The sequence below is a fragment of the Nerophis ophidion genome, unplaced genomic scaffold (genome assembly GCF_033978795.1).
Source record: "Nerophis ophidion isolate RoL-2023_Sa unplaced genomic scaffold, RoL_Noph_v1.0 HiC_scaffold_34, whole genome shotgun sequence".
Classification (NCBI taxonomy): Eukaryota; Metazoa; Chordata; class Actinopteri; order Syngnathiformes; family Syngnathidae; genus Nerophis; species Nerophis ophidion.
In genome coordinates, this window is record NW_026906956.1 from 62,899 (window position 1) to 77,500 (window position 14,602).

General features: G+C 39.5%; 1 protein-coding gene across 1 annotated transcript; it reads left to right on the forward strand.

Moving 5' to 3' along the window:
- Positions 1-1,700: 1,700 nt before the first annotated feature.
- Positions 1,701-7,395, forward strand: LOC133546619 (gastrula zinc finger protein xLCGF3.1-like; the record flags this gene model as incomplete). Its single annotated transcript, XM_061892404.1, has 2 exons — positions 1,701-1,717; positions 6,789-7,395. Coding segments are annotated over exons 1-2 (624 nt in total), but the record flags the coding sequence as incomplete, so codon positions are not given.
- Positions 7,396-14,602: the final 7,207 nt, after the last annotated feature.

The following is a 14,602-nucleotide window of genomic DNA, read 5'->3' on the forward strand; positions in this document are numbered from 1 at the left end:
TATTAGTTACGACTAGTACCAAAAAATATTTTTTAGAAATGTGGACCAACTGAAAAGTATGAACATGGAAAGTTTCAGCATGTACGGCAATCAATACTTAGTTGCAGCTCCTTTTGCCTGAATTGCTGCAGCAATACATGGAGTCCAGCAGTCTGTTGCACCCTCAGGTGTTATGAGAGCCCAGCTTGCTTTAATAGTGGCCTTCAGCTCTTCAGCATTGTTGGCTCTGGCATCTCGCACAATACCCCATAGCTTTTCTATGGGGTTGAGGTCAGGTGAGTTTGCAGGCCAATCAAGAACAGGGATACCATGGTCCTTAAACCAGGTACTGGTAGATTTGGCAATGTGTGCAGGTGCCAAGTCATGTCGGAAAATGAAATCTTCACCTCCATAAAATTGGTCCGCGGCAGGCAGCATAAAGTGTTCTAAAACTTCCTGGTAGACTGCTGCATTGACCCTAGACCTCAGGAAACACAGTGGACCAACACCAGCAGATGACATGGCACCCAGACCATTACCCATTGTGGAAATTTGACACTGGACTTCAGGCAACGTGGATTCTGTGCCTCTCCTGTCTTCTTCCAGACTCTGGGACCTTGATTTCCAAAGGTGATACAAAATTCACTTTCATCTGAAAACATAACTTTGGACCACTCAGCAGCAGTCCAGTCCTTTTTGTCTTGAGCCCAGGCGAGACGCTTTTGATGTTGTCTCTTATTCAAGAGTGGCTTTACACAAGGAACGCGACAGCTGAAGCCCATATCTTGCATACGTCGGTGCGTGGTGGTTCTTGAAGCACTGACTCCAGCTGCAGTCCACTCTTTGTGGATCTCCCCCACATTTTTGAATCGGTTTTGTTTGACAATCCTCTCCAGGGCACGGTTATCCCTCTTGCTTGTACACTTTTTTCTACCACATCTCTGTCTTCCCTTCGCCTCTCTATTAATGTACTTGGACACAGAGCTCTGGGAACATCCAACCTCTTTGGCAATGACCTTTTGTGTCTTGTCCTCCTTCTTAGTATCAATGGTCATCTTTTGGACAGTTGTCAAGTCAGCAGTCTTCCCCACAGTCTTCTCTGTGTGTCATACAGAATCAAAACAAGAGACCATGTAAAGGCTTTTTTCAGGTGTTTTGAGTTAGTTAGCTAATTAGAGTATGGCACCAGGTGTCTTCAATATCTGACCTTTTCACCATATTCAAATTTTCTGAGGTGTTGAATTTAGGGTTTTCATTGGTTGTCAGCTAAAATCGTCTCCTTTTTGGCAAAAAAAACACTTGAAATGTATCAGTCTGTTTGGAATGAATGTATACATTCTACAAGTTTGACTTTCTAAATGGAATTACTGAAATAAATCAACTTTTTCATGATATTCTAATAATATGACCAGCACCTGTACATGGTTCTGGGATCGGTATCCTTTACCATTCAAAGAGCCATTTAAGACCCGTGCCATAAAGCGAAGAAGACAATATCATTCTCTAGAATGACTGCCGGCAGTCACCCAGATAATAAGTATTAGGGCGTGCTATGAAGCCATTGGCTTTGTCACCTTCTACAGCATGTAAAATATGCTTGTCAGTCCAGCAAGATGATGTGTGTGGCTTCCGCGGCAACACGCACATGACTGCAAGGCATACTGGGTGACATAGACTACACTAATGGTTGTGATATAAACAATTTTAACACTCTTAGTAATATGCACCACGCTGTGAAGTCACATCAAACAAGATTGACGAACACATTTCGGGAGAACATCCTCCCAGTAACACAATATAAAAGCAACACAAGAAATACCCAGAATCCTTTGTATCCGTGACAATTCTGACTATTTTATAAACCCCGCTAGCAGAAAACCCCGCCACCCCCCACCCCCACCCCCGTGCGTCGGTAAGGTGGGCGGGGTTGGGGGTGTGGGGGTGTAAAATATATTCAGGAATTGTCACGGATATAAAGGATTCTGGGTATTTGTTGTGTTGCGTTTATGTTGTGTTACTGTGAGGATGTTCTCCCGAAATGTGTTTGTCAATATTGTATTGTGTGGCTTCACAGCGTGGCGCATATTAGTAAGTGTTAAAGTTGTTTATATCACAACCATCAGTGTACTCTGTATCACCCAGTATGCCTTTCAATCTAGTATGTGCGATTGCGGAAGCTGTACACAACATGTTGTGTGCAGGAGTCAGTTAAATTAGAACAAGTTTTTTCTGCTTTGAGTGTTTCAGAGTTGGACATGTGTTTTACTGAGGTGGCTAACTATGATGCGTGCAGTTTATCAAAGCAACAAACAAACAATCGGAAAATCCCCGTTACTGAGGTGGCTAACCATGATGCGTGCAGTTTATCAAAGCAACAAACAAACAATCGGAAAATCCCCGTTACTGAGGTGGCTAACCATGATGCGTGCAATTTATCAAAACAACAATCAAACAATCGGAAAATTCCTGTCGTATCAATTCCTAGATATGGTCGTAACTATACTAAATGCACTGGGCATAATAAACACAAAATTATTAATATTGCTACTACGGATAATTTGATCAAAAATTCCCTGAAACAGCCCACTACCTATAATATAGGTTTTTTAAACATAAGATCATTGTCTCCCAAAACGTTGTTAGTTAATGATATCATCAGAGACAACAATCTTAACGTCATCGGTCTCAGCGAAACCTGGCTTAAACCAAACGACTTTTTTGCGCTAAATGAGGCATGTCCTCCTAACTTTACACATGCGTATATTGCCCGTCCGCTTAAAAGGGGTGGGGGGGTCGCACTAATATACAACGAAAACTTTAACCTTAGTCCTAACATAAATAATAAATATAAATCGTTTGAGGTGCTTACTATGAGGTCTGTCACACCGCTGCCTCTACACCTGGCTGTTATCTACCGCCCCCCAGGGCCCTATTCGGACTTTATCAATGAATTCTCAGAGTTCGTTGCTGATCTAGTGACACACGCCGATAATATAATCATAATGGGGGACTTTAATATCCATATGAATACCCCATCGGACCCACCGTGCGTAGCGCTCCAGACTGTAATTGATAGCTGTGGTCTCACACAAATAATAAATGAACCCACGCATCGCAACAGTAATACGATAGACCTAGTGCTTGTCAGGGGTATCACCGCTTCCAAAGTTACGATACTCCCGTATACTAAAGTATTGTCCGATCATTACCTTATAAAATTCGAGGTTCAGACGCATGTTCGTCAAACTAATAATAATAATAACTGCTATAGCAGCCGCAACATTAATACAGCCACAACGACAACTCTTGCTGACCTACTGCCCTCGGTAATGGCACCATTCCCAAAGTATGTGGGCTCTATTGATAACCTCATTAACAACTTTAACGACGCCCTGCGCGAAACCATTGATAACATAGCACCGCTAAAGTTAAAAAAGGCTCCAAAAAAGCGCACCCCGTGGTTTACAGAAGAAACTAGAGCTCAGAAATTATTATGTAGAAAGCTGGAACACAAATGGCGCACGACTAAACTTGAGGTGCACCATCAAGCATGGAGTGATGGTTTAATAACTTATAAACGCATGCTTACCTTAGCTAAAGCTAAATATTACTCAAATCTCATCCACCGTAATAAAAACGATCCTAAATTTTTGTTTAGTACGGTAGCATCGCTAACCCAACAAGGGACTCCTTCCAGTAGCTCAACCCACTCAGCTGATGACTTTATGCAATTCTTTAGTAAGAAAATTGAAGTCATTAGAAAGGAGATTAAAGACAATGCGTCCCAGCTACAACGGGGTTCTATTAACACTGACACGATTGTATATACGGCGGATACTGCCCTCCAAAATAGTTTCTCTCGTTTTGAGGAAATAACATTAGAGGAATTGTTACAACGTGTAAATGGAATAAAACAGACAACATGTTTACTTGACCCTCTTCCTGGGAAACTGATCAAGGAGCTCTTTGTATTATTAGGTCCATCAGTGCTAAATATTATAAACTTATCACTCTCCTCGGGCACTGTTCCCCTAGCATTCAAAAAAGCGGTTATTCATCCTCTTCTTAAAAGACCTAACCTCGATCCTGACCTCATGGTAAACTACCGACCGGTGTCTCACCTTCCCTTTATTTCAAAAATCCTTGAAAAAATTGTTGCGGAGCAGTTAAATGAACACTTAGCGTCTAACAATCTATGTGAAACCTTTCAATCCGGTTTCAGGGCAAATAACTCCACGGAGACAGCCCTCGCAAAAATGACTAATGATCTATTGCTAACGATGGATTCTGATGCGTCATCTATGTTGCTGCTCCTCGATCTTAGCGCTGCTTTCGATACCGTCGATCATAATATTTTATTAGAACGTATCAAAACACGAATTGGTATGTCAGACTTAGCCCTGTCTTGGTTTAACTCTTATCTTACTGATAGGATGCAATGTGTCTCCCATAACAATAACAGAGAAGACTGCAAAACCAGCCACCACACTGGTACCACTGTTTAGTAAACACAGCCACAAACAGTCTCTGCAACACACAAATGGACTTTTTTTTAAATCTTTTGGTACAACTTGGTCCATCACACTCTTTAGACCAGGGGTGCCCATTACGTCGATCGCGAGCTACCAGTCGACCGCGGGGGGTGTGTCAGTCGATCTCCAGCCAGGCTTTTAAAAAAAATAGACCTAAAAATGAGTGATCATCAATCTTCACCAAGACGTCACTTAAATGACATTCACGGTACCGGAGGGTCTTGTGAGATGACGCTGGCTGCTGCAAGATCATTATTATGAAAATATGACCAAGAGGAAGGTGAGAAACACTTTTTATTTCAACAGACTCTCGTGCCGTACCTTCCGTCAAAACTCTAAAGGCCGACTGCACATTTCCTATCTTCACAATAAAAGCCCTGCTTCATGCTGCCTGCGCTAACTAAATACAGAGTCTCGGAAAACTGGCGTGCACAAGTGATCCCTCAGAAAGCTGGCGTGCACATCACTTGTGCACGCCAGCTTTCCGAGACTCTTATTTTGTTAGCGCAGGCAGCATGAAGCAGGGCTTTTATTGTGAAGATAGGAAATGTGCAGTCGGCCTTTAGAGTTTTGACGGAAGGGACGGCGCGAAAGTCTGTTGAAATAAAAAGTGTTTCTCGCCTTCCTCTCTGTCATTTTTTCATAATAATGAACTGGCAGCAGCCAGCGTCATCTCACAAGACCCTCGGGTGCCGTGAATGTCAATCAAGCAAGCTACGGAATTTGCCGCCAATGTTTTTCTTGTAAAGTGTATGGAAGCTGGATGAATTAGATGCCAAAAACCAATCACTTTCATGTGGTATTGTACAGAAAGGACAACTTTTTTTCTCCTCCATTTGAAAATGTGGGCGTTATCATCATTACTGTCTGATTCCAATCAATGCAAGTCATCAGAATCAGGTAATACACCAACTTATATTCTTGTCTTTGTGAAAGAAAGACATCTATATGTGTTACACATGCTTGTATTATCATTAAACACATTTAACTTGTTTACAAAAATGTCTCTTTCATAAATAAATAAATATAAATGATATATATAAATGAGGTAGATACCCTCGAGTTGGTCAATTGAAAAGTGGCTCGCCTGCAGAAAAAGTGTGGGCACCCCTGCCTTAGGTACACCACAGGATATATTTAGTGTTGTAGAAGTGTGTTCGTCTAGCTTCACGTATTGTTTCCTGTTGGTTAAATATCTTCGAATCCAGTTTAAGACCAACCCTCTGATGCCATACCAGTATAGTTTTTTGATTAAAATATTGTGATTAATAGTGTGAAATGCTTTAGTTGGATCAATAAACACTGCTGCTGCATATTATTTTTTTTACTATCTATTGCATTGGTCATTTCTTCTGTCATTTCTATTACAGCCATCGAAGTTGAAATATTAGCTCTGTATACATATTGGTTCTCATCTAATATTTTATGTTTGTTTGTAAAACTTTCTAATCCGACAGTTTTTCAATGATTTTACAAAATTGTGGAAGTAAAGAAACAGGTCTATAATTTGTAAATTGGTGTTTGTCTCCAGTCTGATAAATTGGTGCAATTTTAGCTATTTTCATTTTGTTTGGGAATTTACCTGTTTGAGATGATGGGTATTTTTACGCTGCTTTTGCAGTGTAGCGTGTAGTGTAGCTTGCTACAATTCTCTGAGGATAGCTTAGCTACATTTAATGGAGAGTAACTTGTAGCTTAGCTTACTACATTTTCCAGGTCGCTTGCCCATCACTGTCTGTTTGGCCTAGCTCACATGTGAATAGTTTGAATACTGCAAACTTCAATACAGTAACACCTCATTTGTGTTTTATGTTCTGCAGACGTCCAGCAGGTGTCAGCAGAGAGTCATGAAGAGATTCCCTCCAAACAGCAGGAGTGGAGCTCCAGTGTGGGACAGAAGGAGCTACAGGACCCCTCCCACATTAAAGAGGAAGAGGAGGAACTGTGGGAGCAGCTTCAAAGGTTGGTGGAGGATAATGATGAAGATGAAGCTCAGTCCTTACAGCTTCATCACAGTCAAAGTGAGGAGAACAGAGGGGCGGAGCTTGTAAGTCAACACATCACAGAAGCTGATGGAGAGCATTGTGAAGATATAAAGTCAGAACCAGACAGCATCTTTGCTCCACTGTCAGACATGGACCACACGATGTCACACTCTTCTGATCACAGTGACCACATCCAAAAACCTTTGGAGAGTAAAAATGACTCCAAAGGTGATACGAGACATCACACTAATAAAAAATACTTTGACTGCTCTGAATGTGGGAAATCATTTAGACACAAGAGTTGTATTAAAATACACATGAGAATACATACTGGAGAGAAACCTTTTACTTGCTCTGTTTGTAAGAAGAGTTTTTCCATTAAGCCTGCCATGACCAGACACATGAGAACACACACTGGAGAGAAACCTTTTACTTGCTCTGTTTGTAAGAATAATTTCTCCAGAAAGTCTAACATGTCCTCACACATGAGAACACATACTGGAGAGAAACCTTTGACTTGTTCTGTTTGTAAGAAGCGTTTCTCCACAACGCAACATATGATCATACACATTAGAACACATACTGGAGAGAAACCTTTTACTTGCTCTGTTTGTAAGAAGTGTTTCTCCAGAAAGCCTGACATCTCCATACACATGAGAACACACACTGGAGAGAAACCTTTTACTTGTTCTGTTTGTAAGAAGAGTTTCTCCACAAAGTCTAACATGTCCTCACACATGAAAACACATACTGGAGAGAAACCTTTGACTTGCTCTGTTTGTAAGAAGCATTTCTCCACAACGCAACATATGATCTCACACATGAGAACACATACTGGAGAGAAACCTTTTACTTGCTCTGTTTGTAAGAAGTGTTTCTCCAGAAAGCCTGACATCTCCATACACATGAGAACACACACTGGAGAGAAACCTTTTACTTGTTCTGTTTGTAAGAAGAGTTTCTCCACAAAGCCTAAGATGCCCGCACACATGAGAACACATACTGGAGAGAAAAATTTGACTTGCCCTGTTTGTAAGAAGCATTTCTCCACAAAGTCTAACATGTCCTCACACATGAGAACACACACTGGAGAAAAAACATTTAGTTGCACTGTGTGTGATAAGATGTTCCGGCATAAGTGTCAGGACAGTAAACACAAGTGTGTAACAGTCATGGAAGCTGCAGGGATTTAAAAACACTTAGTGATTGTGCTAAATGTACTTTAAAAACACAGCATGTTTAATATGAATGTATATTTGATGTTGTATGTAGTGCCTCTCATCTTCTACTGTTAAATTCAAGGCCTACTGAAAGCCACTACTACCGACCACGCAGTCTGAGAGTTTACATATCAATGATGAAATATTAACATTGCAACACATGCCAATACGGCCTTTTTAGTTTACTAAATTGCAATTTTAAAGGAGAACATTATCACCAGACCTATGTAAGAGTCAATATATATCTTGATGATGCAGAAAAAAGACCATATGTTTTTTTAACCCATTTCCGAACTCTAAAAGGGTGAATTTGGCGATTTTAAACGCCTTTCAATTGTTTGCTGTCGGAGCAATGACCTTTCACCTGTGACGTTACAATGGGAAGCAATCCACCATTTTTTCAAACACATTACACACACAAGTCAAATCAGCTCTGTTATTTTCCGTTTTTTCTACTGTTTTCCGTCCCTTGGAGACATCATGCCTCGTCGGTGTGTTGTCGGAGGGTGTAACAACACTAACAGGGACGGATTAAAGTTGACTTACGTGGAGTGTGCATCGATTAGCATGGCGTGCTAATCGATGCTAACATGCTATTTAGGCTAGCTGTATGTACATATTGCATCGTTATGCCTCATTTGTAGCTATATTTGCATCCAGCCTTTCCCTCCACCCACATTTAATGCCAAACAAACACATACCAATCGACGAATTCAAGTACACCAAAGGTCAAAAGATGCGAAAGGCCCTTGTTTGTTCTGCACATTTTACCGACGACAGCTATGCTACGACAGATGGCACAGAGATGTGTGGATATCCTGCGACACTCAAAGCAGATGCATTTCCAACGATAAAGTCTACGAAATCCCAAAGGTGAGTTTTGTTGATGTTATTGACTTATGTGCTAATCAGACATATTTGGTCACGGCATGACTGGTAGCTAATCGATGTTAACATGCTATTTAGGCTAGCTGTATGTACATTTGTAGCTATATTTGCCTCCAGCCTTTCCCTCCACCCACATGTTATGCTAAACAAACACTTACTAATCGATGGATTTAAGTTGCTCCTGTGGTCAAAAGATGCAATCGTTGGTTAGAAGGCGATCGCCGAATATCTTCAATAGCTATTCGCTCAATAGCTTCAGTTTCTTCTTCAATTTCGTTTTCGCTATCTGCCTCCACACTCCAACCATCCGTTTCAAAACATTCGTAATCTGTTGAATCTGCTGAAATCCACGTCTGAATCCGTGCTAATGTCGCTATATCTTGCTGTTCTATCCGCCATGTTTGTTTGTATTGGCGTCACTATATGACGTCACAGGAAAATGGACGGGTGGATTTACAGATAGCGAAAATCAGGCACTTAAAGCCTTTTTTCGGGATAATCCATGATGGATAGCATTTTGAAAAAAACTTCAAAAAATAAAATAAACCACTGGGAACTGATTTTTATTGGTTTTAACCCTTCTGAAATTGTGATAATGTTACCCTTTAAATTTCTCTCCAGTTACTTGTTAAAAATGTCGCGGAATCATGACGCATACGCGTGACATCACCTGTTGGAGGGGACATATTAGCGTAGCACCAAACACGGCTAAAAGTCATCTCTTTTCATCGCGCAATTACAAAGTATTTTGGACATCTGTGTTGCTGAATCTTTTGCAATTTTTTCATTTAATAATGGAGATTATAAAGAAGAATGCTGTTGGTGGAAAGCGGTGGATTGCAGCTGTCTTTAGCACCGAGACACAGCCGGTGTTTCTTTGTTTGTTTTTGACACAGAGCGGTCAAGCGAACATGTTTTCTCTACGTCAACCAGCATGTTTTTGGATGGGGAAATTGTGATATATATCTTACCGGAGAAATCATTGGATTATTTGTCGCCCTGCAGCAGCTAAGAGTTTGGCTCCTCGGCTTCTCTCTGAGACACTGGCGTGTTCACCGCAGCCATCCGACCTCGAGGTATGTTTTTACAATCTCACTAAAACACTATTAAAACAATAAGCAGATAAGTGATCTTCCACAATTATCCTAGTAAATGTGTCTAATTACATCTGAAACGCTCACACTGCCGTCTCCCGGAGCCGTCGCGTTTTTTTTTGTTTTTCTTCTAGTCCTTTACTATCAATATCCTAATTCACAAATCTTTCATCCTCGCTCAAATTAATGGGGAAATTGTCGCTTTCTTGGTCCGAATTGTTGTTACTGCTGGTGGCTCCCATTAAAAACAATGTGAATATGTGTGGAGTCCTACAACTCGTGACGTCACGCGCACATACTTCCGGTAAAGGCAGGGCTTTTTTATTAGCGACCAAAAGTTGCCTACTTTATCGTGGATGTTCTCTACTAAATACTTTCAGCAAAAATATGGCAATATCGCGAAATGATCAATTATGACACATAAAATGCACCTGCTATTCCCGTTTAAATTAGAAAATCTAATTTCAGTAGGCTTCTAAAGTTAAAGTACCAATGATTGTCACACACACACTAGGTGTGGCAAAATTATTCTCTTCATTTGACCAATCACCCTTGATCACCCCCTGGGAGCTGAGGGGAGCAGTGGGCAGCAGCGGTGCCGCGCCTGGGAATCATTTTTTGGTGATTTAACCCCCAATTCCAACCCTTAATGCTGAGTCTTTGGTATGACTTGGCCGGGATTTGAACTCACGACCTACCCATCTCAGGACGGACACTCTAACCACTAAGTCACTGAGTAGGTTATATGTTGTCCTGTAGTTACTTTTTAAGTTGTGTGCATGTATTAAACATTATATATGTAGCGACATTTTATTATTTTCATTTGTTTTTTTCCACACATTTTTTCCATTGCATTTTATTCATATTATTATCCAATTAAAAGTATGAATGAATCAAAACGTGGACTCTGGTAGATGAGCAGCATTGTTACATCATGGATGTTAACTACTGCAAAACATCAACAAAGAAGAAAAAGGCTGAAGTTAGCAACACATCACTGAACTTTAGAGTCATCGTGAGTGGAGTTGCTTGTTTTTATTGTTGCATTTGTACTTATTTCACCTCACATCTTCACTTTTAATCCTAAAGTCTTCTTAAAATACATTGTTGTAGGCTTCTAATATTGATGTTTATGATGTGTGTGTGTAGTCTGTGGAAAGTGTTGTTGTCCCTTGTGGATCCATTTGTTCACTTGAACGGACACATCATCATCATCGTTATCATTATCAAAATACAGATTTAAGTACTGTATTAGAGTGTCTCTTGTAGTACTCCAACTCGCCACACTGAGAAGTGGGGGCAATCCTGAGCTAGCAGATGCATGTTGCTATCATGTTTTATCAGCGAGGAAGACAGCATTTGTGTTTACTTTTTTGTCGGATCCAGGTTGTATTGCTCCGCTGAATAAATGAATCACTATGGCTGCCAATATGTAGGATTATATATATATATATATATATATATATATATATATATATATATATATATATATATATATATAAAAAAAATCCTACATATATATATATGTTTAAAGGCCTACTGAAATGAGATTTTCTTATTTAAACGATGTGTCATACTTGATCATTTCGCAATATTGCCATATTTTTGCTGAAAGGATTTAGTAGAGAACATCCACGATAAAGTTCGCAACTTTTGGTGCTGATAAAAAAGCCCTGCCTTTACCGGAAGTCTCAGACGATGACGTCACATGTTGATGGCTCCTCACATCTTCACATTGATTTTAATGGGAGCCTCCAACAAAAACAACTATTCGGACCGAGAAAACGACAATTTCCCCATTAGTTTGAGCGAGGATGAAAGATTCGTGTTTGAGGATATTGATAGCTAAGGACAAGAAAAAAAATAACAAGTAAAAAAAAAAAAACGCGATTGCATTGGGACGGATTCAGATGTTTTTAAACACATTTACTTAGATAATTCTGGGAAATCCCTTATCTTTCTATTGTGTTGCTAGTGTTTTAGTGAGTTTAACAGTACCTGATAGTCGGATGTGTGTGTTCACGGGTAGAGGTGGGTAGAGTAGCCAGAAATTGTACTCAAGTAAGAGTACTGTTACTTTAGAGATTTATTACTCAAGTAAAAGCAAGGAGTAGTCACCCAAATATTTACTTGAGTAAAAGTAAAAAGTATGTTGTGAAAAAACTACTCAAGTACTGAGTAACTGATGAGTAACCTGTTTGTTTAATGATTACGGCAACAAATAATGCACAAAAACATAAAAATAGCAATGAGCAAATTCAGAGACAGGAATATCTCTTAAGCAACTAAAACAATAATATATATTAAATAATAGTACATTAAAATAAAATTAAAAAATGGCACATTGAGCCACAATAACTTAACAGCACCATAGCTTCAGTAGGCATTCATTGATTTGATTGATTGATTGATTGATTGATTGATTGATTGATTGATTGATTGATTGATTGATTGATTGATTGATTGAAACTTGTATTAGTAGATAGCACAGTACAGTACATATTCCGTACAATTGACCACTAAATGGTAACACCCCAATAAGTTTTTCAACGTTAATCAATTACTTAGTAAATGATCAAGTCGAGGTGATCTACCTCATATATACATATACATACACACACATATCATACATACACACACATCATTTATACACACACATATATATACACATACATTTATATATACAGTATATAATTTATATTTATTTATTTTGCTGTTTTTGTTGACATGTTAAAGGTGTTTTAATGAATATACATACATGTTTAACATATAGATTCCTATCTTTCATGAAGACAAGAATATAAGTTGGTGTATTACCTGATTCTGATGACTTGCATTGATTGGAATCAGACGTCCACGTTTTCAAATGGAGGAGAAAAAAAGTTCCTCCTTCCTGTCTAATACCACATGAAAGTCGGTGGTTTTTGGCATCTTATTTGTCCAGCTTCCATATTAGTTTTTATACACTTGACAAGAAATACATTGGCGGCAATCTCCGTTGCTTGCTAGCTCGTTTGCGCTGGCTTTCGGAGACTCTTATTTTGTTAATGCAGGCGCGATGGAGCGGCACTTTTATTGTGAAGACAGGAACTGTGCGATCAGTCTTTAGGCTTTTGACGGGAAGTACGGTTGAAATAAAAAGTGTCTTTTTTCCTTTAAACTTTTGATTGATTGATTGAAACTTGTATTAGTAGATTGCACAGTACAGTACATATTCCGTACAATTGACCACTAAATGGTAACACCCCAACAAGTTTGTCAACACGTTTAAGTCGGGTTTTACGTATCACGGTCATGTGACCGCCTGGCTCTGTTTGATTGGTCCAAGGTCACCAGTGACTGCATGTGATTGGTGAAACGCAGGCATGCGTAATTCCTACTTTGAAGATCTGTCATTAAACAAAACAAACATTAATAGATCGATAAAAAAAAGTAGCGAGTAGTGAGCTTAATGTAGATAAATGGAACGGAGTAAAAGTAGCGTTTCTTCTCTATAAATATACTCAAGTAAAAGTAAAAGTATGTTGCATAAAAACTACTCGTAGAAGTACAATTTATCCCAAAAGTTACTCAAGTAAATGTAACGCGTTACTACCCACCTCTGGTGACATTGTTGTTTGAGTAACAATATTTTTAATGTGCTTCTACATTTATAGATTATATATTTTATATTAGTGCTATTTTCAGTCCAGCACATGCCTTAATATGCAACAATGTGTAATTTTATTAAAAAAAAAAGAAAGAACAATTTGAGTAAACAGTACGAGACTTATTTTACATGGAAAAAATATTTTGTGTGTATGTACACACACACACGCGCACACACACACACACACACACATATATATATATACATATATGTATGTATATATATATATATATATATATATATATATACATATAGGTATATATATATATATATATATATATATATATATATATATATATATACTTTTTAAATACACCAATGGTGCAACTGGACACATCCTCAGTGATGTAACCTAGGATCACAGGGGGTTTCGGGTCTTTCAACAATCAGACCCCCTCCCCTAGGCGACCCAGCCGGGGTTGATCAGGCCCCAGCCTGTGTCCAGGTAGCGCTACTGCCCTACATGCCACGCCTCTCCCCTCCTGATCCACAGCCACCTTGATGCCACTTCTGCTGCATCTGTGACTAACTTCATGGCCCTTTGCTGGCTGGCCCCTGTGATGCCAAGCATTCTGTAGGCCCTGCAGAGAGATTTGCCCACAAACCCTCGACACCCCACTTCAACCGGCCGGCACATCGCTCGCCACCCATTGCTCCGACACTCCTCCACAAGCTGAGAGTACTTTGCACTCTTCCTCTCATTGGCCTCCTCCATACGGTCCTCCCAAGGCACTGTGAGCTCCAAGAGGATTACCTGCTTGGAGGCCACTGAGGTGAGCACAATATCTGGCCTTAGTGTTGTTTTAGCAACCACGTCAGGGAACTTCAACTGCTTTCCCAGATCAACTGACAGCTCCCAGTTGCGTGCTGTTGCCAACAGGCCAGACGAGGTGTTCCGGGCAGCCGGTGTTGACTTATCCCCAGCTCTGATGAAAGCAGTACTCTTCACTGGGCGGAGGCTCTATATATATATATATATATATATATATATATATATAGATATATAGATATAGATAGATATCGTCATGCAATTTCAGATTCATAGGAAATATTGAAGTATTACATATTTGTACTTCTAATTGTTAATAATCCCATAGATTATCACCTTTATATGATATACATATGTACTGGTTCACATCTGAAACATCTTCTGGACCACTTCATTTATTACTCTGTATTTGATTGTGTTGTGATTGTTTTATATGTATGTCCCCAGACCTTTTATGCAATATAAATGTGAAAGGATGGTTTTGTT